Raw genomic sequence first — 25,433 nt, forward strand, 5'->3', positions numbered from 1 at the left:
GTATCAGCCAGCGACTGGCTGCAGCCCTGAAGCATGAGAATGGATGAGAGTCAGTGACTTAGTGCAGTCCTGCAGGAGTGATGAGTATGCTGAGAGGAGGGCAGGGAATTCTGTTCTCCCCATGGCCCCCGGTGGAACGGAGATGAAGAGGATGGTTGGGCAGAGGCTAGCTAGGAGCCGTCCCATGAGTACGTGACATCCTCGGGACCATTCCTGACAGCAGCTGGAAACCAGCAGAGCTGCTCACGCTGGCATGTGCTGCATCTCTTGCTGGAGAGGCAGTGTGGCTAGTGACTAGGACAGGCCCCGGAAGACCTGGGTTCTAGTCCTGACCTGTCGTTTCAATGTGGGCCATTTGCTTTGGCTGATATTTTCAGCCAGTGCCCCTTAGAGGGGAAAGACCCCATATCCCATTCCTCACCCCTCTGAGCCAGCAAGTCCCTCAGCCGTGGGGACAGATTGGAACTGGCTAGAGGGGAGAACTCCCATACCCCATTCCCTGACCCCCCATCCTGCGCCGGAGAGAGGGGAAAGGCCTTGTATCCCATTCCCAATAACGGCCAACACTCGATGCTTGGGACGAAAATCAACCATCTTCTCACCCAAGCCCAGCCATTGTCCATGAGGTGGAATTCCTCCCTGTATTTCCCCAGCCGGTTGTCTGAATAAATCCCCCAGGGCTAGACACACAAAACAGCAAGAGTTCTCACGCTCCGCCAAGTTCTTTAATAGCAGCCCAGGGCGGACCGGAAATGTGAGTACATGATCATCTCATCAATGCCATACGAAGAAGCTCGGCAGGAAATGAAAACAAATGATAAAATCTTTTCCAAAGCATAAACATGAGCAAATATCACATTTTACAAATGTTTAAAATAGGGAGATAACCTGACTTTCAAAATGTAACAGAGCTAAGGGACGGTATAAATGCAGATTGGAAAAATAAAATGTAGGATCAGTCCTGAGCTGGTATAAATTCATAGCGTTTACAGCATGAAAGACTAGTCTGATTTCCTGGCTATTACCTCTCCCCTGCAATGAGCCCAGAACCTGTCTGTGACTAACGCACATCTTGTGTTTGGCTAACGCACATCTTCCAGAATTGCTGTAACTGCATGAAAATCAGTGAGGTTGTGCTGACTTCTACCACCCGGGGATCTGGCCTCCAATTCTGCAGAGCGGGGATGGGTAGAGACTGCGGCATGGAGTCATCTGAATGAGTTTCTTCACGTCACAGAGGCCAGACCAGACCATTCTGATCTAGCCCAACCTCCTGCATATAACACAATGAGAGAGTTTTGCCCACTTATCCCTGCTTTGAGCCCACAACGTCTAGGTGAACTCCAGCAGCCTTTTAGAAAGACATCCAGTCTCAAGTGAGCGAAATCCACACATGTCTAGTTAAGACAGTCCAATGGTTAATTCCCCTCACTGTTAATTTGCACTTTATTGCCAGGCTGAATTTGTTTAGCATCAACTTCCACGCATCTGCCTTAAAGAACCCACTACTGTCAGAAATGTGTTGGCTGGATTTTCCAAGGAACTAGCTGCCTAAATGCTATTGAATTTCACGTGGAGATGGAGGCCTCATTCCGCTAGGCCGCTTTGAAAATCCCAGTGTGTGGCAGAGAGTGTAAAATTCAACCTAGGAGATTTTAATGCACAATTCCCATTGATTTCCAAGGGAAGCAGGAGCCCAAAGCCCTTAGGTGGCTTTGAAAATCTCAGCCTCATTCTCTGTGCTTCAATTTGCCCTTTTCAAAATAGGGTTAATGGTAAACCTGGTTTGTTCTGCAAAAAATTTCAATGAAGACTAAAAAATATTCACTTTTGTTGAAATTTGCACTGGAAAAAAATGTTTAAAAAAGTTTAAACTTTTAAAAAAAACCTTTAAAAAAACCTTTAAAAAAGTTGTTTTTGGTGTTTGACAACTGAGAACTGAAAATTTTCAGACAAATCTGAAATATCTTGTGGCCAAAAACTGTAAAAAAACAACAACAAACAAATGGAAAAATATTCAGTTTTTAGCCAAACATTTTGGGTTTCTGATGAAAATTTGAAGTTTTTTTTTCTAGGAAAATGGGGACTTTCTGCCAAAAAAATTGAAACCCTAATTTTCCATCAAAAAATATTTTCACACACATTTGTTGACCAGCTCTAGTTAATAGCAATTCCTTGCCTCACACTGGGAGCTTGTGAGGAGAAATGTGTCAGTCTGTGGAGGGTGAAAGGAATGAGGGTCATGGAAAAACCAGGCTAGGTAGGTGAGATCCTTCTAAAACTCGCTAAATGAAAGCACAGCCGATCATTATACATCAGGCCTAACTACAGAGGTGATATGGGGATCATTCATTGCATTCGATTTCCTGCTGCATGGGAAGGTGAAGAGATGACAGCAGGTCTCTGAGGAATTCCCATCACTCCAGATTCCATCTGTCCTCTTTCCTTCCACTCCTGTAAAGAGAGAGCAGGATGAGAGGGTCAGTTCATTGTTTACCGTACGGTCAGGTCTGGAGACCCCAGCCAGGATGAAGGATTTCAGTGTGCTGGGTAGAGAACTAGGAATGGGAAGATAAAACAGAGAGTGCGAGAGATGGATAGCTACTGGCAAGGAAAGCTGGATTGACAGATGTATGGATAGTGGGTATGATGGATAGATAGCTGTTTACGGGGTTGGATGGATAGAGGGGTGTGTACAGGTATAGATAGATGAAAAATGGGTTGGCGGATAGATGGATAGTGAAAAGGATGGGTGGAGATGAATAAACAGATCCTGGGAAGGAAGGAGTGATAGAAAAGATGGATCCTTAGATAGATAATACAAGTGCAAACGAAGGATAGAAGGTAATAGGTAGATAGATGACAGATATTGAGAAGAATGGATTGATAGATAATAGAGACTATGAAGCCAGGATAGACAGATGATAGGAAGAGAGATACTGTGGAGGGAAGGATGGACAGATGGATGGATAGATTGGACAGAGAGAAAGATGCTCTGGAGGGGAAGATGGCTAGATAGCTACACAGATAGATGCTGCTGAGGAACGGATGGATAGAGAGAGAGATTAGAGGGTGAAGGAAGACTGGCTGTCTGGATTACACAGATCCCCGAAGCCTTCCCCATCCCACTCACTTTAGCTTTTCCACAGCCAGATGGTCAGTAGCAGGTTAACCGCCACTCCTTTCACAAAAACGATTCTCAGGCCCAGCAGCGTGAATGACAGGAGGTTCAGCTTCTCGTCTGTAAGATAACAGGAAAGCAAAGGTCATAAAAGATGAGACACACACACGCTACGGCTTCTCATGTCTCCCTCACTCCTGGCTCTTACTCGGGGGTTAGATGCAGCTGGAAACTACAAGGAATGAGATGACATTGACCCTACCAGAGACTAGCTGATCCTGTTCACAGATGCTGGGATTTTCACAAGTTGGGTGCCCAACTCCCTTTGAAAGTCAGTCTCTAACTCCCTTCGGCCCACTTTGAAAGTCCCAGATGAAGCTCTTTGCCTCAGCAATTCCATGCAGCAGAGAGTTCCACAGGTTAAAGAAGTGGTGTCCCTAGCCTCTGTTTGCCAGAAGCTGGGATTGGGTGACAGGTTATCATCAAGTGATCCACGCCCTGTCTGTTCACTCCCTCTGGGGCACCTGGCATTGGCCACTGTCAGAAGACAGGACACTGGGCTAGATGGACCTTTGGTCTGACCCAGTCTGGCTGTTCTTATGGTCTTATGTAAGTGCTTCCTCTTATCAGTCCTAGCTTTATCCTGGACACTGCATCCATACCTGTCTCAAAATTGTCATCCATCTCTATCATCCCGCAGGTGTCACCTGTAAATAAAAATACCCATCAGCTATTAATAGAAATAATCAAAACAATTTAAATTCACACAAGTATCTGTGTCTTTGTATTTAGCATGTTTCCAATGGCTGTGCTAAGGAGCCAGCTGAGAACAGGGCTCCAGCGCGCTAGGTGCTGTGCACACACGGGCTAAGGTTCAGAGTGTCACAGATTGTATGGCTAGAAGGAATATGAGATCATCTAGTCGGACCCCCTGCATAAGACAGCCCGAGAATTTCGCCCAGGCACCCCTGTATTGATCCCAATTGTGTGTCTGAGTAAAGCATCTTCCAGACGGACCTCAGGCTTGGGCTGACCCAGCCAGAGCTGGAGAATCCAGCCCTCCCCCTGGGGATTTTGTCCTAGGGCTTAATCACCCCTGCTGCTAGAAAGTTGTGCCTCAAATCTCATCTCAGCTTCTTTGGCTTTAGCTTCCAGCCTGGGGTCCTTGTTGTGCCTTTCTCAGCTGGGTGAAAGAGCCCTCCAGGACCCTGCGTGTTCCCCCTCTGACAGTACTTGGGCACTCTAACCAAGCCACCTTGACCTTCTTTGTGGGCAGAGAAACAGACTGAGCTCGCGGCAAGGGATCTCCCAGCCTTTCCAATGATTTCTGTAGCTCTATTCCGCACCCTTTTGAAAGGTGGATGCCGGAGCTGGATGCAGTACTGGGCTCCCCCATGCTGTGTACACAGGTCAAGCCACCCCCCACCCAGGCCGACTCACAACTCCTCTGTAACAGGGTGGCACGCTCCCTGGGCTGCCGAGGCTGGGGTCGAGCCCACCTGAGAGGTATCGGGAGTCAGGTGGAAGCACTAGGAGGGCCCAGCTGGGGGAAGGGCCAGAGGGAAATGCCTGTGGGAAGCCCCTCAGTCACTGGGGAACAGCCTGGCTGCAGGAGAGGCCGGAACGTTTTGTTTCTGGTAAAGAGTTTGGAAGGTCAGTTTGGAGAGTTGTGACCCCGGCAGGGGTGGGCTAACGACTGATCTAGCCAGAGGGCTGAGCCATCTGTCAAAGAAACCCCCACAGCGCTGCAGTGACCGTCACCGGGGCGGGGGGCCGCTAGCCCCGCCAGGAGCTACCCCGCTGCATGTGGCCAGGAAGGGACGCCTCTAGGTGAGCAGGGCACTTGGTACCATGTCCGAGAGGGTATTAGCCTTTCTCGGTGCAGGGCCGCACTGGGAGCTGATGTTTGGTTGCTCGTCCGCTGTGACCCCATAATCCCTTTCAGCCTCACTGCTCTCTGGGATACAGACCCTTGTTCTGTGGGGGTGGCCTGCGTTCCTAGATGTATAACTCTGCCTTCAGCTGTCTCAAAGCACGTTTTATTTGAATGGGCCCGGCTGGCCAAGTGAACCAGGGTGCCCTGGCCGCCCCCTTGTTTACCACTCTGCCAATCTTTGGGTCACCCACAAATTTTAAGAACAGTGATTTTATATTTACTTCCAGGTCATCGATAAAGAGATTTAATGGCATCTTGCCTAGCACCGGTGCCTGTGGACCCCTACTGGAAACAATTCCATTCACTGATGATTCCCCATTGACTTCCAGCGGGACTTGGGTGGCTGACTCCTTTAGACAACTCTAAACAACATCAGCAATTACATCACAAGACCCATCATCCCCGCCACCAGCTCATCCATATCTCCAACATGTCAACAAGAACGGGTCATTTCATTGGTCACCACCAACCAGGGACCAGAGCCCAGCCTGCAGTCTAGAGATCACCTCCCCGCCCCCACATTTACCTTCCTCATCACTGTCGCCCATCTTGAATTCTCCCGTTTTATGTTTAGCGATGCAGGGAAACGACGTCTCTTCTCTCCAAAGCACCGTCCCATAGCTTGCTTCCGTTTTTCCGCTGTCTGGGTTTTTCACCTGCACAATGGAGCCATTGACTTGTGTTTCATCGTTGTCTGAACTCCCAACTGAGATGTTCTGAGGGGCGAAGTCTGTGATAAGGCAAGCTGATGACTTTCCATCTTGGGACTTCAGTTGGTAGATAGAAGGGACAGAGTCTTCGAGATCTGTAAAAGAGAAAAATCACATGGCCAGGGGTCAGTAACCACAGTCCTTGCATGCCTCCTCATCTAAATCTGAAAACCAGGCCTTGCAGCAAGAGACTTAAGATAACCTCCTCTTGGATAGACTAGATTGGGCAAGGGGCAACTTCACCCCAGTCTACACAAGGAAGAGATTTCTGATAGTAGGCAGCCCTTTAATCTAGCAAAGGCTGAACAAAATCATAGATTAGAAAGCCAGGCACTGTTCTAATCTAGTCTGGCCTCATATATTACATGGACTGTAAGAGTTGACTGAATTAACTCCTGTTGGAACTAGCACATGTCTTTCAAGAAAAAGAGCAACCTTGATTTAAAAATTTCTCCTCCTTACACCTATTCGAATACTAGTTGATAATTACCCTATAGACATCATCACTTCAAGCTATGGACGTTTATGTTTTTTTTAATCTTTCCCCAAAGGTTAGACCCTCTAGCCAGCGGCTCAGTTGTCTGGCTTTTCTCTGCGTTCCCTTCATTATGGGTTTGGGATACCCAGAAAAGTCACTTTTTCACCCCCATTCTGTACGGAATGTGTCCTGGTGTGGTGTGGTGTGGCAGTTCTACTCTCTGATCTCTGCTCATGGATGGCTAGATTTCAGTTTTGGACTATCTGGGAGACAAGGATATGTCTTACAGAGGGAAAGATGGATGGATGGAGAGAGAGAGAGAAACTGCAGAGGAAATGATGGATGGATAAATATAGGGGAAATGATGGATGGATGGATGGTTGGCTAGATATTGGAGGAGTGAGGATCAATGGGTAGATCTCAAAGAGGAAAGAATGGATATGGTTGGGCGGGTAGCTAGCTAGCTATCACCGGAGAAAGGCCAGGTAGATTCTTCATTAGTGTTACAGTTAATCATTATTTGCCTGACTCTGTGCTGCGTACCCCAAACCCTTGAGTAGCACTAGCAGGGGGGGGGGGGTGCGTGGTGGTGGTGGTTTTTTCAGTCCCTTTCTGACTGTGCAGGACTTTTGCAAATGGCTTATTGAGCAAATAACAATTGGAGGCTGGTTTTGCAGAGTGCAGCGCCTGTGAAGCGTTTGTTTCTCAAGCTTACTCGGCGCGACCGGGGACTTTGTTCTAGCTCCGAAGGCCAATTTCCTGTAACCGCCCACAGAATTCACACCTCGCTCTGAGACTTTGCAGGTTGTTTTGGTAAATCGGTGCTATTAGAACCGCAGCCCTATCGCCCCCGTTTCCTGTTATTCTCTATGTCTAAGTGAACAGAGGGCTTGTTGGAGCTGCTGCGTACTGGTATCTCTGAGGTCCTTTATCTACAGAATGGGTGCAGGATGGACAGGGCTGGTCCAAACTGTACCAAACCTCCTGCCAACGGACCTCAACTTTCCACTGCCAGGGCCTTGCCTAGATGTCCCAGGGAAGTCCAGGGACCATTCAGTCCTGGAGCCGGCCCTTGGGAAGACAGCCCCAGTGGTGACTCAGAGGTGAATGCCTGTTCAGTTGCAGCCTCGGACCAAATTTGTTCCACGCAGGCCAGCGTAGAAAACTCTCAGCCAGAGGTGTGAGGATCGGTATCTGATTGCCCATCCTCCCCAAGCCAGCTATTCCCTCAGCCTCGCGCTGGATTGGTATGAGTGTCCTAGAAGCGAAAGGCATCAGATCCTATCCCCTGACCCCACCGGTCCCTCTGGATGGGAATCAGTGCCATGGACATCTGAAATGCCCCAATTCCATTCCCCCAACTTTCCTGAGCCAGCCGGTCCCCCTGACCTGGGACTGGATTCCAACTACCCCCCCCCCCAGCTATGAAAAGCCCCATATCTCATCCCAGATCGGGGCCAATTGAAACCAGCACCCCCTAGAGACGAAAGGCCCTATATCCCATTCCCTGCCCCACTGAGCCATCCATTGTACATGGATTTTGCACAAAGATGTATACTGCGAACATATCACTTTACTTACTAGCATTTATTGTTAGTTTGGTCCCACTCCCAAAAGTGATTTTGTTATTTCCTCCATCATTCACAGTCAGGGAAATGGCATTGCAAGAACAATCCCACGCCCTACCCCAAACCGTTAAAGAGCTGACATCCGCCTGGGGCACAGTTAAACTAGAGCTGGGCAAATCACAGAATTATTTTTTGGGGGAGGGCGGGATTCATTGGTCATTTTGAAAAGTCAACCCAAAAATGGTTCGTTTGGGGTCAGACTGGAAATGAAAAGTTTTGGTGAGTGGAAGAGTTAAAAAAAATATTGGGGTTAAACTAAATGTTTCAGTTTTGTCCAAGTGAAATGTTTTGTTTCAATTTTGCCAAGTATCGGGGGGTGGCAGTGTTAGTCTGTAGCCACAAAAACAATGAGGAGTCCGGTGGCACTTTAAAGACTAATAGATTTCTTTGGGCATAAGCTTTTGTGGGTAAAAAACCCACTTCTTCAGATGCATGGAGTGAAAATTACAGCTGTAGGCATAAATATAATATATTTATCTATAACACTAGTTCTCCACTCGTAAGGTAACTCCCTTCTCTTCATGTGTCAGTATATAATGTCTGCATCTGTAATTTTCACTCCATGCATCTGAAGAAGTGGCTGTTTTACCCACGAAAGATTATGCCCATATAAATCTGTTAGTCTTTAAAGTGCCACCGGACTCCTTGTAGTTTCAATGTTGACCACTTTTTAAAATGTTTTTTGAATTTATTTAAATAAAATTAAATTAAACATTGAAGCAAAGTTCTTTCAGACTGAATAGTCAATAATTCATTTCAAAGACGTTGAAATGAAACACTGGGTTTTTTTCCTTCAGTTTTGGGTGGTTTTCTCTTTTTCCAAAGAACCATTTGGCACAATTGACAAACTCACAAAATGCTAAGCACTGTTGCAGACTCTGCAATTTCTACCGAAAAAAGTTTCAGAAGAAGAATTTCTCCCCGCTCTGAGTGCGTTAACCATTGATGCAGAAAGAAATGTAGTGTCCCCCTCATTTCTTGTATTCCCCCCGCCCCCCGATTTTCTGTGCTTTAGAATCTGAAGTCATCAGAATGCTGCATTTGTGACCTCACAGTGTGGCGCGATGGAAGTGATTCTAATGGCACAACATCAGCGTTGTAACCTAACTTTTCAGCTCCTATCTGGCGCCCTGCACCGTAGTAGCCGCACTGCTCAGACAAGTTATCCTCCCACACCACTCAGCGGTATTCCCACTCCGGGGGAAACTGAGGCTCAGCTATTGTATGGCTGGATTTTCAAAGGAGCTCAAAGGGAGTTAGGCATAATTAACCCCATTGGCATTCACTAGGATTTGGTGCCTAAATCTCTTTTCAGAGTAGCAGCCGTGTTAGTCTGTATCCGCAAAAATAACAGGAGTACTTGTGGCACCTTAGAGACTAACAAATTTATTAGAGCATAAGCTTTCGTGGGCTACAACCCACTTCTTCGGAGCTTATGCTCTAATAAATTTGTAAATCTCTTTGAAATTCCCGGAGAAAGTGACTTGCCCACAGTGAGCCTGTGGCAGAGTTAAGAACTGGCCACAAGTCTTTGGGGTGCTATTTCCCCATCAGACCCAGTGTCCATATAGCCCAGGGCCGGCTGCTTCCCAGGAAGATACAAGTGGGCTGTCATGGCTGGATCATTATACGTATTGATACTGGGTGTTAAGTTCCTTTATGCTTTTCAAAATACCTTTAAAAATCTGGCCCTTATGAGACAATTTTCCCACAGCAGAAGTTTCTTCCTAAGGAATTTGTTAAACTCACAGGGGAGGGGGGAGGGGAGATTCCTTGGAGGTAACTTTCCATACATGCACAGGCTGAGAGTTTCAACTTCCATAGAGTTGGGACCTGGGTGCCTAACTCCCTTAGGCTACATGCACACAAAGGACTCCTAGTGCGGACGCAGCGGACATCAGCAAAGGTGTGCTTTGCCCCAGTGTAGCCAACCCACCCCTCTGAGAGGGACAAGCTCGGTCAGTAAAAGTGCAGCTTTGCTAGTCTAACCACATCTAAACTAGGGACTTCGCCCAGCCCAGGGATCATAGCTGGTCACGCCCCGAACCAACAGCGCTGGGCCAGCCCAAGGCTGCAGTGTAGACCTGGCCTCTGGCTCCCCAGCCATACATTAAAGGCAGGAAGGGATCACAAAATCATCTAGCCTGCTCTGTATAACACAGGCCAGAGAACCCCACGCAGGGACGCCTCCATCAAGCAAAACAACGTCATCCCCTTTGGGAACAAATATTTGAGCTGGTACATCATCTCCCATCTTTTTTTGAATTGCTTTTCAATGAAATGAAAATATTTAAGCAATAAAGTTCTGCTTTCGTTGACAAACGTTGGCATGTTTGTTGAAGAGCCATAAACCTGAAAACAGTTTTGGGGTTTTTTGGTGTTGTTTGTTGTGGCAAAATCCCAAACTGTTTGTTTTCAATTAACCATATTGGGTTGCCCAAACCAAAACCAATTGGGGGGCAGGGGGTTGGTTTTTCAATGGAAACAAAAAGTTTCTGAAAAATATTTAGATGAAGTTTAAAAAATTGCTGAAACTTTTTTTTTTAAACAGGGACAGGGAGGAAAAACCCACTTCCTGACCAGCTCTAAAATATATAATTCCCAAGCAGTGCCCAAAAGCTCCACTTAGTGAAGGGAGGGGGGGGGAGGGGAGGGAGAGAAAATGCACATAAAATAGAAGATTTTTAGGTTGATCTAGAAAAGTCAAAAGAATTTTTTGGCCTAGATTTGGCTGCTTCAGGAGCTGGATACCTCATTCACATTAAAATCCCTGGTTAGAAAAGAGATGATTTTACAAATCTCGGCCTTAATGACTATTTTAATTAGGAAACTTACTTGGAAGTACTAAGAGTTCTGTTCCAGCTCCAAAGGTCACCATCCTAGACCCAGTATTCCCACCCCAGTCTGAACCATTACAAATACTCTCCTCTGAGAATGAGTCAGAGAAACCACTCAGGGAAACTCTCCTTTTCAGATAGCACAGAATAGTGACTTCAGGATGAATGTGGTGGTTTCTCTGACTGTTCTCTCAATCCAGGTGCTTACATAGGTTCCCACTTCATAGTATCTGGCCCCTCATAAAGTTGAATGGAGTTGATCCTCACAGACACCTGAGTGGTAGTGACTTGAGTTTCATCAATTTCTCTATCTATCATTGCAGTCTGGTTCCATCCTACGCTTTTCATAGCCTGCCTCTCTGGGTCATACTCACCTGGGTTGACCCTCCGCCTACTCCCTCTTCCGAATGTGAGCTTGTCATTTCCCCACCATCATTCACACCCCAGCAAAGGCCTTTACAAGCATCCAAAACTGCACTTACATATTCCAGTGTTTCTGCCCCCAAATTACATGTTCTTAGTGCCAAAGTAGGAAACAGTCTAGGTACACCAGCTGAAATTTTTCATTCAAAATATTTTAGTTATTTGGCCATTTCATGAAAATGGATATTTACCCCCCTCTCAAACTGATTCCCCCCCACACACATTTTTCCAAAAAAAAAAAATCAGTTTCAAATTTTACTAGGTCTCTCTCTCCCCCGCCCCCCCCCCCCCCCCGCCCCTGCAGTTTTCGTTCTGACATTTCAGTTTTCATCCAACGTGTAAAATTCCCTTTACCAATTTGGAAACATGCTGGAAAGAAGTTGTTTTCTACACTTTCCAGTTTTGAAAACATTGTTTAAAATCTCCATGGATAAACTGTGCTCGCTCTATCTACCCTCAATTATTCAGTTCTGGTTCCAGCAGAGAGTTCTCCTAGTCTGCCTTTCTCATTTCATCTTTGTGGCTTGACCGCCAGCGTGGTTCCACTTCCAGATAGAACCCGAGAGCCTCCATCTCTGTATTCCACACCCCAGGGGAGCTTTCCCAGACCTAGTTCCATTTCCTGTAGTTTAGCCCTCGGTTACTTCCTTCTATGGATACCAAGTGGAGGTGCTTGAAACTTTTCTTTGCTACCTCTCTTCCCCCATTAAATATGCCTGATTTTCAAACTTGGAAACACTGCCCTAGATTTTTTTTCAACCTGTCAGGGATGGTCTAGACCAGTGGTTCCCAAACTTGTTCCCCCGCTTGTGTAGGGAAAGCCCCTAGTGGGCCGGGCCGGTTTATTTACCTGCCACGTCCGCAGGTTCGGCTGATCGCAGCTCCCACTGGCTGTGGTTTGCTGCTCCAGGCCAATGGGGGCGGTGGGAAGCGGCGCGGGCCGAGGGATGTGCTGGCTGCTGCTTCCCGCCGCCCCCATTGGCCTGGAGCGGGGAACCGTGGCCAGTGGGAGCCGCGATCAGCCAAACCTGTCAACACGTCTGGTAAACAAACCAGCCCGGCCTGCCAGGGGCTTTCCCTGCACAAGTGGCGGAACAAGTTTGGGAACCACTGGTCTAGATAATACCATGAGTGCAGGCGACTGGTCTAGATGACCACACTTTAGCTTTTCATTAGCAATTCTTTGATTGTAAGAAAACCTCTATACTTCCAACGTACATTTTTGTCACATGGCTGTTGTTGGTTTTTTCCCCATAGCAAAAATTTGTACTTTGGAGCATTTTCCATTTTGGAGGAAAAATCCATTTTCTTCTATTTTGGTAGGATTGTGAAGATGTATTCCTCCTACCTCCTTCTCCCCTGCCCTGTCCTCCTCACCCCCTTCCCTTCCCTTTTCCTTTCATTTGGCTGATTCCCTCCTCATTAAATTCAGCTCAAAAATCGTGGCACTAACATGCCATGTCCTGCCATCCCGTTGTTCACTCTGACCCCTTCCCTCACCCTGGGCCTGTCTGCTCTATTTCAATTGTCCACTCCTCGGGGAAGGGACTGGCAGCGTCTGTGTCTGTACAGCACCTAGTGCAACGGGGCCCCTTTCTGGGCTGGGCCTCAGGCACTAATGTCATAAACATGATGAATAGTAACATAGGGGGCAATTTTTATTCTTACCTGGCCTTAAACCTACATGGGAAGCCGCTTCAAAACAAACAGAATCCAGGCTAAACAAAAACGTCAAACCCTTGGTGGGGGGGGGGGGGAAACTTACCTGGATTCACTAGAACTTTGGTCCCCATTCCAAATATGAGTTTTCCTAGCCCCTCATTACTCACACTGTGACACCAGCCTCTACAAAATGAGCGGTGACTCTCAACTCCTGCTCATCTTGGGTACGAAGTGGAGAAGCTTGTGAAATGCTCTCCCAGTGAAGGGCTGGGAAATCCCATTGGACAAAACAATTTAACACATCTCTGGGGAACCAGGTGGGTGGGGAAAATCCAGCGATGGCTAAGAGATGGAGGCTGGGATTGGCTGACCCAGTAATCCCTTATTCTTCTCTCACATTTGTCATTCTGGAATTTATAGGACGACATGAAGAGAAATAAGTGAGGGTTCTAAGGCCTTGGTGGGTCAGCTAGTGCATTTCCAAACCATGCATGTGTCTCTGTCTGTCTGTCTGTCTGTCTACCTACCACAGGGCTTTGCGTTGGTGCCTGTCACTATAGAATTGGGCATCTTCCAAGCTTGCATAGATACTAAGTGAGGTCCCTACAGCATATGGCAAGGAAAAATATTGTTAGAGTGGATTTCAGCTAAATATGACCTACCATCCCTCTGTGGTACTATGGTGAGGAGTGGGGTATAGACGCTGAATAGACTAGATTCCAACCCGTTATACTCCAGTTCAATTTACGTATGGTTTATAAAAGTTAAAGAAATGACTGATAGGTATTTATTGAATGGTTAATCAACTGTTCCTACACCAGGGATTGGCAACCTTTGGCACGCTGCTCGCCAGCGTAAGCACCCTGGCTGGCCGGGCCAGTTTGTTTACCTGCCGCGTTGGCAGGTTCGGCCAATCCCGGCTCCCACTGGCCGCAGTTCGCCACTCCAGGCCAATGGGGGCAGCGGGAAGTGGCGCGGGACGAGGGATGTGCTGGCCGTCACTTCCCGCCGCCCCCATTGGCCTGGAGCAGCGAACCGCGACCAGTGGGAGATGTGATTGGGCGAACCTGCGGATGCGGCAGTAAACTAACCAGCCCGGCCCGCCAGGGTGCTTACCCTGGCGAGCCACATGCCAAAGGTTGCCAGTGCCTGTCCTAGACTGTTAAAGAATCCAACAAGTCAGTAACTAGCTCATAACCATGGATTGTACCTTTCTTTAGCACCTTCTACTGATGAATTATAATTGTTCATAGTACATACTAATCGTGCCTTTGACAGGCTCATAAAACCGAATAACCGATTATTGACCCTGTCTACATTATTTATAAATATAGCCTTAATATACCCATTTTGATTGGTCATTTTAGGTTCATAATGGGAGTTATCCAAATTCCATTTTGAAACTGACAGGTAGTTTCGAAATGTCCAGGTTTTGAAAACTGTTTTTTAAAGTTCATGGCTAGTCGATGCGGTATCTATCCATCCTCCTTTCCATCCATAGATCTATCGATTTGCCATGAAAACCTACCACAAAATACCGAGACACTGCAGTTCAGTTCCATCATGTATACTCCACACTGTGATTGATATTTTCAAAGTTAGGCAGCCAACTTCCATTGAATTTCAATGAGAATTGGTTGCCTCTCTCCCTGAAGCCTTTTTCCTTTCGTCCTTGTGCCATACTCACATGGGTTCACCATCAGCTTGGTCCCCTTTCCAAACGTGAGCATATCTCCTCTATAACTCTCACAACCCAGGAAACCTTTACAAGAACCTTCTTCATGGCACTGACCTTACCTAATACTCTGCTTGCACTTAAGCTTTTACGGAATGTTTCCTACTGTTTCCAGCTGAGGTTCCAATGTGTCCATCACGGACACTCTTTGATTTCAAAACCTCACAGGAACTGGAGCTGGAAAAGTTCCATCTAGGCCCATACCCCTGCTCTTGGCTGGTCCATCACCCTACTTGCTAATGTATTAAAGGGTGAGGATGGTCTTGTGTTTGGGATGGGAGTCGGGAAATCTTGGTTCCGTTCCCAGCTGTACCACAGACTCCTTTAAGCTGACATTTTCAAAGCTGCCTAGGGGATTTGGACACCCAGTCTCCCCAATGCCCAGTCCAGCTCCCCGATGGCTAAAGGAGGTGGAGAAGGGATGGATGGTCCTTTGGTTAAAGCAGCACAGAGAGGTCAACTTACTCGGGGTAACAAGAAGTTTGGTCCCAGTTCCAAATATGACTTTTCCATAGCCTTGTGTTTTCACACTGTGATGCCAGCCTCTACAAAATGGGAGGATGACTGTCTCAACTCAGTCTGATTTTTTTTTCAGGTGACATGAAATTTGTAGAACTATTTCGTTTAGACTGAGAAATCACATCTGAAGAAGTGAGGTTCTTACCCACGAAAGCTTATGCTCCCAATACTTCTGTTAGTCTTAAAGGTGCCACAGGACCCTCTGTTGCTTTTTACAGATTCAGACTAACACGGCTACCCCTCTGATACTTGACACATTACTAGAGTAATTTATTAAAAGAACTGAAGAAATCCCTGGGGAAATCTCCTGTCAAGAATCCAATATTTACCCAGAGATTGGAGTTTGACTGGGTGATTTACTAACTCTGACTCTTGTAAATCTAGGAATTATATGATCATGTGAAAAGATTCTGGGTAAAATTTTCAGATGTGCTGGAGTGAGTTAGGAGCCGAAGTCCCATTTTCAGAAGTGACATGAGCCAGATTTAAAGGTATTTAGGCACTGAGTGGAATTTTCAACAACCCCTTGGCACCTAACACCCAGTAGACATTAAGTGTCTAGGTGTTTTTGAAAAATCCCACTCAGCACCTTTGGCCAGATAGTCAAAGATATTTAGAAGCCCAAAGATGCGGATAGGCACCTAGTAGGATTTTCAAAAGTGTCAAACCAAGTAAGGTGCCTAACTCCCATTGAATTCCTATCTGCATCTTTAGGCACCGAAATACCTAGGAAAAGTTGGCCATTAGGAACCCAAGTTTTGTTGAAAGTCAATGGGTCTTAGGCTTCTAAGTCACAAAGGATTATTTTCCCCTTAGCCTCCTGAGTCACTCGAAGATGGGACCCAAAGTCATTCATTTGAAAATTGTACTCCCTCTCAATAAATACAAGGGTTCATGCCCAGGTGGGTCACCTAATATAATCTCCAGGCCTCGAGGTCCTATCTATCTGTACCCTGCCCTCTGTATAGGTACACGTCTAGTTACCCAGACCCATCTGTCTAATTATAAGTCCCTCGTTACTATGTTTTCTTTCTTTCTCTCATTGTGCAGCACTGCTGTATTGATCTATCCCCATGCAAACCTCTTCCTAACCCTCTGTCTAGCTTTCTCTCTTTCCATCTGCAGGATCACTTAGGTGTCCCTCTCTAGTCCATGGAACATGAATCATTATCTTCTGCAGCCATCACACACACTCTTGTTCTGCCCTTATCATTTAATCGCTATTTTATACTCACCTGGCTTGACCGTCAGCCTGGTCCCCTTTCCAAAGGTGAGCTTATATCCCCCACCTCCATAATTCACACAACCCAGGAAGCCTTTACAAGAACATCTGTGACTGGGCTGATGTCTGACACGATTCTGCCCTCAGTTAGGGTTTCCAGAACATTTCCTGCTTTGGACACCAGGTCTATAAGTCCATTTCTAACTGGATTTCCCCATGTGTCCATGATGGACCCCTTTTCTGCCACCATCGCATGGGAATTGGAGATGGAAAAGATGCATCTAGTTCCATCCCCAGGGATTCCTAGGTCCCACTTAGTCTGTATGTGCTACAGCTAATGAAGTAAAGGGAAAGGCTGGTTTTGGTTTTCTGTTTTGGCTGGGCTGGTACAAAAGAGATCTGCCTTCAAATCCCAGCTTTGCCGTCACAGACTCTGTGTGACCTTGGTCAAGTTACTTAAGCTGACATTGTCAAAGCTGTCTAGGCAACCTGGGTGCCCCATGAAAGCTGGCTCACCCCCTCACTGGTGTTATATTCGCAACATGCATGCAGGGAAGTTAGAGTAGTTTATAGTTTTATCTTTCTGGAAGATTGCAAAGTAACACTGCTTTATCTCTTAGACTCCACAACTCTCATTATCAAGAACCAAAACCAGTGAGCGACAAAGCAGGCTTCTCCCTTAGGCAGAGAGGAACATCTCACCCCACCTTGCTCTGGGCTGGCTCTTTGCAAAATAACTGCTGAGGATTGTGCACTTCCCTCTGAGCCCCCTAACCTGCAAGCAGCCCCCTTGGAATTGAAAGGGAAAGCTTGTCATTTTAGCACTGTTTCTCAGTACACCGCACTTGTCTAAGAGGGGTGGCTGGCTTTGCTGCTGAAACAGCATTAGGCAAATCAAACTCACCGGGGGTAACAAGAAGCTTGGTCCCAGTTCCAAATACGACTGCCCACGCTCCCTGATTATTCACACTGTGACACAAGCCCCTACGAAATGCAGGCAATGGTCCCTTTACCAGGTCGTACAAAACAGGTCAGAGGACTGGGGAATGATTTCCCAGAGGAAGTGATGGGGAGGATTGTAAAAGGTCCCTGGTGAATATTATGGGAACAACAGACCATTGGCACATGGATGGGGAAAGACCTGCCCAGCTCTTTCATCCCTGACTTCTGTAACTCTAGGATGTATGTGATGACCTGAGAGATTCTAGCAATACATAGGAGGGTTATAAGTAGTGCATTCCCCAGGTAATATTTATCTATATCATGAAAACCAGCCACAAAATATGAAGCGCTGCGTTCCATTTCCATCATGCGCTCTCCACATTCTGCTTTTGTGGATTTATCCATGTCCTGCTCACCTGAGCTGACCCTTAGCTACGTCCTGCATCCAAACGGCAGCTGATCTGCTCCAAACTCCACACAGGCCAGGAAACCTTCACAAGCTTTCCTGACTGCGCTGCTCTTGCCTACGATTCCGCTCGCAATTAGCTTTTCTGGATTATTTCCTATTTCCCGAATGTCTCGTGCCATGGAAACCATGGGGACATTTCCAGAGCTGCCTTTCAGATTTGGATGCTCAATTCCCGTGAATTGTAATGACCCCGGAGTGTACAAATCCTTTATACAACTGTGAGAATCTCGGCTCTGATCAACAAGCCTGTCTCTGACTGGCCCTCCCATGTGTCCATTATGAATCCTTTTTGCTTCAGAGCCTCCGGAGAGCCAGAGATGGAGACAGTCCCGTCTAGTCCAATCTACAGGTGCTACAGTCCACAGCCTCCACCCAACCTATCTCTATGCCTCAACTACCATCCCTCTCTGGCTAGATTTCTTAACTGAACGTCAGACCAGACAAAGGTGCCAAATACTCTGTATTGGGCAGTTATGCCAATTACAGATCAGCTGATGCCTGAGTATTATGGGGTTATACCCCCTCTAAATATTTTAGTTTGTACATACATTAACTGTTGATGTCCTCATTATCCAAATAGATATAAAGATATCCTTATTTAAAATCCTACTAAACTCCCTTCAGTGATATTTTCTGGCAAGAAGTTCCATGGTTTTAAATTTTCCACTCATTATTTGACATCCCTGTGTCACTGTATAATATCTGTCCTTTCTGATATCTATCCATCCCCCACCCCATCCTTCCGGCTACAATCGATCCTCACAATGGTGTCTCATCGCTTTGGGAAGCTAGTCCTTCTGTCACCATTATGAAAATGTTCGTCCTCAATTTATTTTATCCCAGCTCCCCAAACAAACCATCTTCCCCCTTTGATATGAGGAATATGAGATTGTACGTAGCTCACTCACTTGGTCTCACTGTCAACTGTGTTCCTCTCCCAAAGGTGAGCTTGTTTATAGATGCCCCAAAACTCACCCAGTGGTGGATGCTTTAACGCAAACCCATCACTGCACACATCAACACAAACCCCTTTTCACTTTCTTTTCAGCTCAGTTGTCCATAGGATCCCAAGTTTAGCTTGGGGTCCTAACGGTACTTTAACACCCTTGGATTGCAAAGTACCTCAGGGACTGTTTTTCGGATCTGTGTTTGTACAGCGCCTAGCACAGGCAGCTCCTCCTCTTTCCCGGGCTACGGTAGCACAAACAGCCAATAATAACTCGGACTGTACGTAGACTGCACAATGCTGTTCAAAATAAAAATGGCTTGTTGGTGAATTTCTGATACCGCAATGGCTTGTCTTTTCTGTTCTCTCAGGTCCATCTATCTATAGATGTGTGGGATTTCTGGCTGCCTCGCAAGCCTTCATACAGTGATGCTCACAACAGTCCGGTGACGAAGGAGAAATATTATTTTGAGGCACTGAGTCACAGAGAATAAATGACTGGCCCAAAGTTACAAAGTGAGTCAGCCACGGGGGCAGGAATGGAACCCAGGAGTCCTGTCTCACCCGGCAGTATTTTAACTACTCCCAGCATGTACAGTCTACACTTGGTTGTCAGGGGTACCTGCCTCTGGTGCAGGCCTAGCCTAGACCGGAGGGGAGCTCCCTTATAAATATTAGCCCAGTGGTTCAGGTCATCGCCTAGGATGTAGGAGACCCACGTCCAATTCCCTTCTCTGCCTGGTGTGGAGATGGGATTTGTTCCCAGCTCTCGCATTGCAGGAGAATGCTGTAGCCACTGGGCTATGGGAGAGAGTGGGGCGAGGATCTCTCATTCTCTCCGGTTGAATCCGTTCCACTTTTTATAGCTAGTTAAGTCACTGGAGCAGGGGCTTGAACGCAGGTCTCAGACATCCACACCCTAACCCCTGGGCTATTGCCACACAAGCCGGGTGAGGTTAGAGCTTGTATTGGCCCAGCTCCCGCTGGTGAGAGAGGCAGGTTTCAAGCTACACCAGGCTCTTCTTCAGGTCTGGGAAAGGTACTCAGAGCAGCACAGCTAACTCCAAGGTGGAACAGACGGTTTTGCATAAGTGGATAGTCACTGGGCCAGGCGTAGAGTGAGACTGACTATCCACAGTCCATTCATAGGCCCGTCCATAGTCATTCATGATGACAGCGGCCACTGTCAGAGAAAAGAGACTGGGGCAGATAGACCCCAGGTCTGCTCCAGTCTGGCAAGGCTCTCAGTCACTGTCTAGCACTTCCTTCTGCCACCGACCCCTCTAATGGCTCGTGGTGTAGGGCCAGAGACTCAGGAGGCCTCAATCGGCACAGCTCCTTTGAGGTCAATGGAGCTGCACCAATTCATACCAGCTGCGGGGCTGGCCCTGACCTACAACTTTACTCCCAGCAGGGCCAAAACACAACCGGCTAATGGGGAAAGCGCTTCCCAAAACTCCAAGGCAGATTAAACAAAACAAGTCACTTGGGAACGCTGAACGTACCTGGAGAAACCACAAGTTTAGTCCCAGCTCCAAAGAGGAGCTTATCGAATCCCCCGGGCCTCACTGTGACACAAGCCTCTACAAAATGGTGGGGCGGGGGATAGCTCCCTGGACTGGGTGTGGAGCTCTGTCCATGCCCAGGAGGTATTGAGCAGTGGAATGACCCACCCAGGACAGGTAAATCTGGCTATCTGTTCTTGCACCTCTCTCGTTATCTATCCTTTCATCCACAGTGTCTATGCCCTTTATTTCATCTGCATTATCTGTCTGTCCTTCCAACTGGGGTATCGTTCATCACAGTATCTCTATCCATCTGTCTGTCTCCGTACACATATGACCCTTGTTCCCATGATATCAAAGCACCTGGGGAGTCTATTCCATCCCTTGTCATTTAAAAAGACTTCTTACTTTTTTGCTCAGTTTCACCCCATTATTCCAGCCCCTCCAACAAATTAAGCCCCCCTCTCTGGTGTCTGCGCCCTGCATATTAACCCATATTCCTCATCTTACTTCTCACTTACTGGGTTCCACCTTCACCTGGGTGCCACTCCCAAACGTGAGTCTGGTTCCTGAGCCTCCTAGTTCACACAGTGATTTTGGATGCAACCAAAACTCCACTTCCTTGCTTTTCTCCACTGAATTCCTCTTAGCAATTCGGCTAATGTCCAAGCTCCAGCTACGTGTATGTATATATACACTTACAGCTATATATAAAGAGAATATATGTGTAATCTCTCTCTCTCTCTCTCACACACACACACACACACAAATATTACTGTAACACACTTAGAGGCCCAAACCAAAACCAGAAGCGCAGCGTGCTAGGAGCTGTACAAACGGAAGAAGAGACAGCCTCTGCCCCAAAGATCCTACAGTGGAAATAGACAGGAAAGTATCCTATTCTGAATTTGTAGAGGAGGAGCTGAAGCACCAGGAATGATTTGTCCCAGATCACACAGGGAGACACTGGCAGAATTGGAAAGAAACCCCAGTTATTCTCAGTCCCTAGCCACTGCCTTAACTACAAGACAATGACCACTTTCCAGAATAAAAATCTGTGCAGGGCTAAGAAAACAAAATTGATTTCCTTATTAGAGCTGGTTGGAAAAAATTCTGCCAAACTTCCCTTCAAAGGAAAACTGAATTTTTAACTGAATGAAAACTTTCATGGAAGCTGCTTGCTTTGCTCAGTTATTTTATTTATTACTCTTCTTTGGAAAACCCAAAGAACTTGAAAATCAAAAATTGTTGGGTGAAAACTGAAAACTTTCAGCTGAATATTTTTGGTTTTCAGTTGCTGGCAATAGAGGAATTATTGGTATTTAGGTTTTTCCACTAAAAAGTTGACCTTTTCTGATGCAAATTCCAATGAGAACCAAAAGAACCCTGTGGTTTTTGTTGAAAATTTTCATGAAAAATATCCTTCAATTTTCTGACCACCTCTAATTATTACTGAATTTCTCAAACCCGCCAATGAACATCACTAGGGCATCTTCGGGTCTAGTGTAAATCAACATAGCTCCATCCTCAAGTGCGAGTCAATGTATCCTGATTTACACCAATGGGGGGAATTGCCCTACGTGCCTGTATATCATTCTACTCTTAATGAAGTTGACAAACCGGTTTAAATGCCCCCCGCCCCGGGGCATTCAACATACCTGGCGATACCAGAAGTTTGGTCCCTGCTCCAAATGTGAGTTTGCTGTAACCCCCCGTGTTCACACCCTGACACGAGGCACTACAAAATGGTATGTAGGGGAAGCAAACCGTCCTGGGAGACCAGTTAGGGCAATACACAGAAAGTATTGGTTTGCGGATGGTATCTCATAGGAAGTGGATGGAATTCCTGACACTTGGGTTATTTAAAATAATTGTTCCACTTTATCTGTCTATCTAATCTCCATTTGCTCTAACGATGCCCATCAGACACGACGGTGATGGAAATCAATGGAGCAAAGATGAAAGATTGGATGCCAATTAGACAACAAGCTACATTTCACTGACACTGTCACTGGTACAACACCAAACATACATTCACTAGTGTGTTGCCACCCTACATTGCCCTTAAAACTCACTGGGAATCCAGCTGCCCTAGCCACGGTCCAAACGAATAAAACTCTGGCCTCTCACTTGGTTTGACAAGAAGCCTGGTCCCTTTCCCGAAGCTGAGTTTGTAGCTGTTGATGTTCACACAGTGATTTCTGGTACAACAAGAACGTGCTCAGAATTGTCCACCCCCGCCCCCCTGCAATCTCCACTCTCCCTTCTCCAAATTCCTTGCCTGCCTCCCTGAATTACGAGAGGCCGATTCCCCTTTCGCTGGCGGGGTGTAAATCAGGAGGCCTCCACTGGAATCGTGGAATTATTATTGGTCTATCCCTGGTGTGAGAAGAATCAGACTCACGCCACTTATTCCACAAGGGCCAGACCTTCACCTGGTGTAAATCAGTGTCATTCCTGGGACTTCTAAGAATAGTACCTACTCTTTAGACACAGTGTTGTTGTAGCCATGTCGGTCCCAGGATATTAGCGCAATGAGGTGGGTGAAGTAATATCTTTTATTGGACCAGCTCCTGTTGGTGGGAGAGACACGCTTTTGAGGACCTGAAGAAGAGCTCTGCATAGCTCGAAAGCTGGTTTCTCTTGCCAGCAGAAGTTGGTCCAATAACAGATATTACCCCTCTGGCCCTTACAACACCTTTCATCCGTAGCTCTCAATATGCTTTGCGCAGGAGGTTCATACCGTTATCCCCGTCTGTAAAATGGGGATAAAGAGGCACGGAGGGGAAGGGACTAGATGGTAAGTGACGTGAAGCGACATTGATTTACACAAGCTAAGGATTTGGCCCACACATTCTTTGCAATTAGCTTTGAAAACACTTGCAAGGATCATAAGCACTAAGTCTTATCTCGTTCTTTCTACCACTTTAGCCACCCACCTCTTTCTATCAATCATTGTCTGTGCCTCTATTTGTCCTTCAGTCCATCACTCATTCTCCTTTCATTGGGCCGCTTTTCTGGCCCTTTCACGCTCTCAGTATTTATCACTTAGTAAATACCCTGGCAACCGCCACATAGGTCTGTCCGTCTTTTCTTTCTCTCTTCGCTGCCCATTTCCATTCCATGGCTACCACACTGGATATCGGCTGACAGCCACATTCTAATTCTTCACATTACATCAGTGGGAGCAGGTGGAATAATAGCTATGACTAATGTATTCATTACACTTTTCCCATCACTTAGCAGTGCATATTGCTGCAAACAGACGTTTCCCAGCACTGTGGCTGGATTGATAATTATCAGTTAAAACAGATGAGATTTCCCCCCGTTAATCAGTGCATAATTTATTCATATCATGAATAATATTTTCCACATCTAACTCCCTGACGTTGTTTTGTCTGTTAGGGAGTTTTATACTTACTGGCTTCAACTGAGAACTTTGTGCCTGTCCAAAAAATTTGATTGTTTCCGGCATAGCCCCACTGTGCTGTCAAAACCAGGCCTGGTTCCTCAGAACCCATCGCTCATTTTCAATCCTGAAACCAATATTTGTATCTGTCTCTCTTACACTTCGGGCTTCTGCTATAACCTTTTCCTGTAACGTAACCTCTCACTGAATTCATACAATACTTTACAGCGGAGGGCTGGGAGTTCCAGGAGTTAATGAGAACAATCCTGACTTCTTCTCATTAGTAGATCTGACACACTTTTCAAAGCAGGTCAGCATCTTTATCCCCATTTTACAAAGGGGGAAACTGAGGCAGAGGGCGGTGAAGTATCAGGTTACTGGAAGAGTTGTGAATAGAACCCACATCTGCTGAGTTCAAGTCCAATATACACCTTATTATATTCAAGTTTCCATTTAAATTAAAGGGAGACGAACAGCTCACTCCCTGAGGTAGCTTTGAAAAAGCCAGTCAAGAGAATAATAGGGGACATACTACAGGAATATAACATATGAATGAGAGAGAGAGAGAGAGATGGTAGATCTGGCACATCTATTTACCCAGCGTCTTAAGCACTGGAACAAGCTACCATGGGAAATGGTGGGTTCTCCATTTTGTGGTGGCTTCAGATGGCTTTCTGGAAGATATGCTTTACCCAAACACTAGTTATTGGGCTCAGGGCAGGGGTAAATGGATGAAACGCTATGGCCTGTGTTATCCATATCCTTCGGCTATGAAAATCTATAGTACAAGAACAAGGAGACGTTCAAAGAAATTGAAAGGCAGCAAATGTAACACTAATAAAAAGAAATACTTTTTTCCCATTGAACTGGGGGGCTGCTCATATGCAGAGCCAGAGACCATGCCCACCTAAGTGAGTTTCCTGAAGTTTTCAAAGCTGCCTGAAGGACTCAGATGTCAGGTTCCCATTAAAAATTAATAGGAATTGGGTGTCCAAATCCCCTAGGTGGCTTTTAAAATCTCAGCCAAAGTGTGTGTGGGGAAATGATTAATGTCTCCGTTTTACAGTAGTGGAACTGAAACAGAGATTGCAGCTGGGATTTGGACACCTAACTGCTATTGAGTTTCAATAGGACCTGAGCATCCAAATCTCATAGGCTCTTTGGAAAATTCCAGCTTAAGTGACTTGCCCCAAAAGGGTAAATATGGGAATTTAACTTTGTTCTGCTTAGTCCTAATCCCGCCTCAAACTCCCTGACCTGCTTGGTTCTCCTTAACCCTATTTACATCCAACATGGACAACTCTAAGCTGTTCCCTGCTCTGCTCCACTTCACGCTCGCCGGACACTTTCACGTTCTTGTGCCACGTCTCACTTACTTGGCTTCACTCTCAGCTGGGTTCCATCCCCAAAGATGAGTCCAGTCCCTGCTCCTGCATAATTCACACAGTGGTTGACAGTGTGACAGAAACCTTCACCCTGCATCCACCACCATCTCCTCACTGAGTGGTCAGTGGTCTCTGTGCTAAGGGCAGGATATAGGGCAGAACAGTTATGGCCTCTACAAAATGACCTCTTGGATCCACAAAAGCCTTTCTAGGCTATGCTGATAAATAGGAACGTGTTAGTCCTCTGCCCATATATTTTCCATTATCTCAGCTAGATCAGAGTGATTCTTCCCTCACTCATGCACATGTAAATCAGGAATAATTTCACTGGAGTCAATGGGACTGGTTCTCTTTCCACTCATCCCAGTGCAAATCAGGAGTACGTCCATTGGAATCAATGTCACTCCCATTTGTATAACCTGATGTAACTTAGATCAGCATCAGGTCCAGCTACTCGCAGACAATAGAATTTCAACTCACCTGGGGTAACTAGAAGTTTAGTTCCA

At 46.4% G+C, this 25,433-nt stretch overlaps 1 gene segment (V, D, J or C); it reads right to left on the minus strand.

The window, feature by feature from the left end:
- Window positions 1-713: 713 nt before the first annotated feature.
- The window catches only part of LOC135886424 (T-cell receptor alpha chain constant-like), a 108,948-nt gene continuing 84,228 nt past the window's right edge, over window positions 714-25,433 (minus strand). Inside the window, 4 exon segments of the C gene segment in view lie at window positions 714-2,454; window positions 3,134-3,241; window positions 3,784-3,828; window positions 5,584-5,862. Of these exon segments, the coding sequence occupies window positions 3,135-3,241; window positions 3,784-3,828; window positions 5,584-5,862 (431 nt within the window).

Source organism: Emys orbicularis, chromosome 12 (genome assembly GCF_028017835.1).
Source record: "Emys orbicularis isolate rEmyOrb1 chromosome 12, rEmyOrb1.hap1, whole genome shotgun sequence".
NCBI classification, from domain to species: domain Eukaryota; kingdom Metazoa; phylum Chordata; order Testudines; family Emydidae; genus Emys; species Emys orbicularis.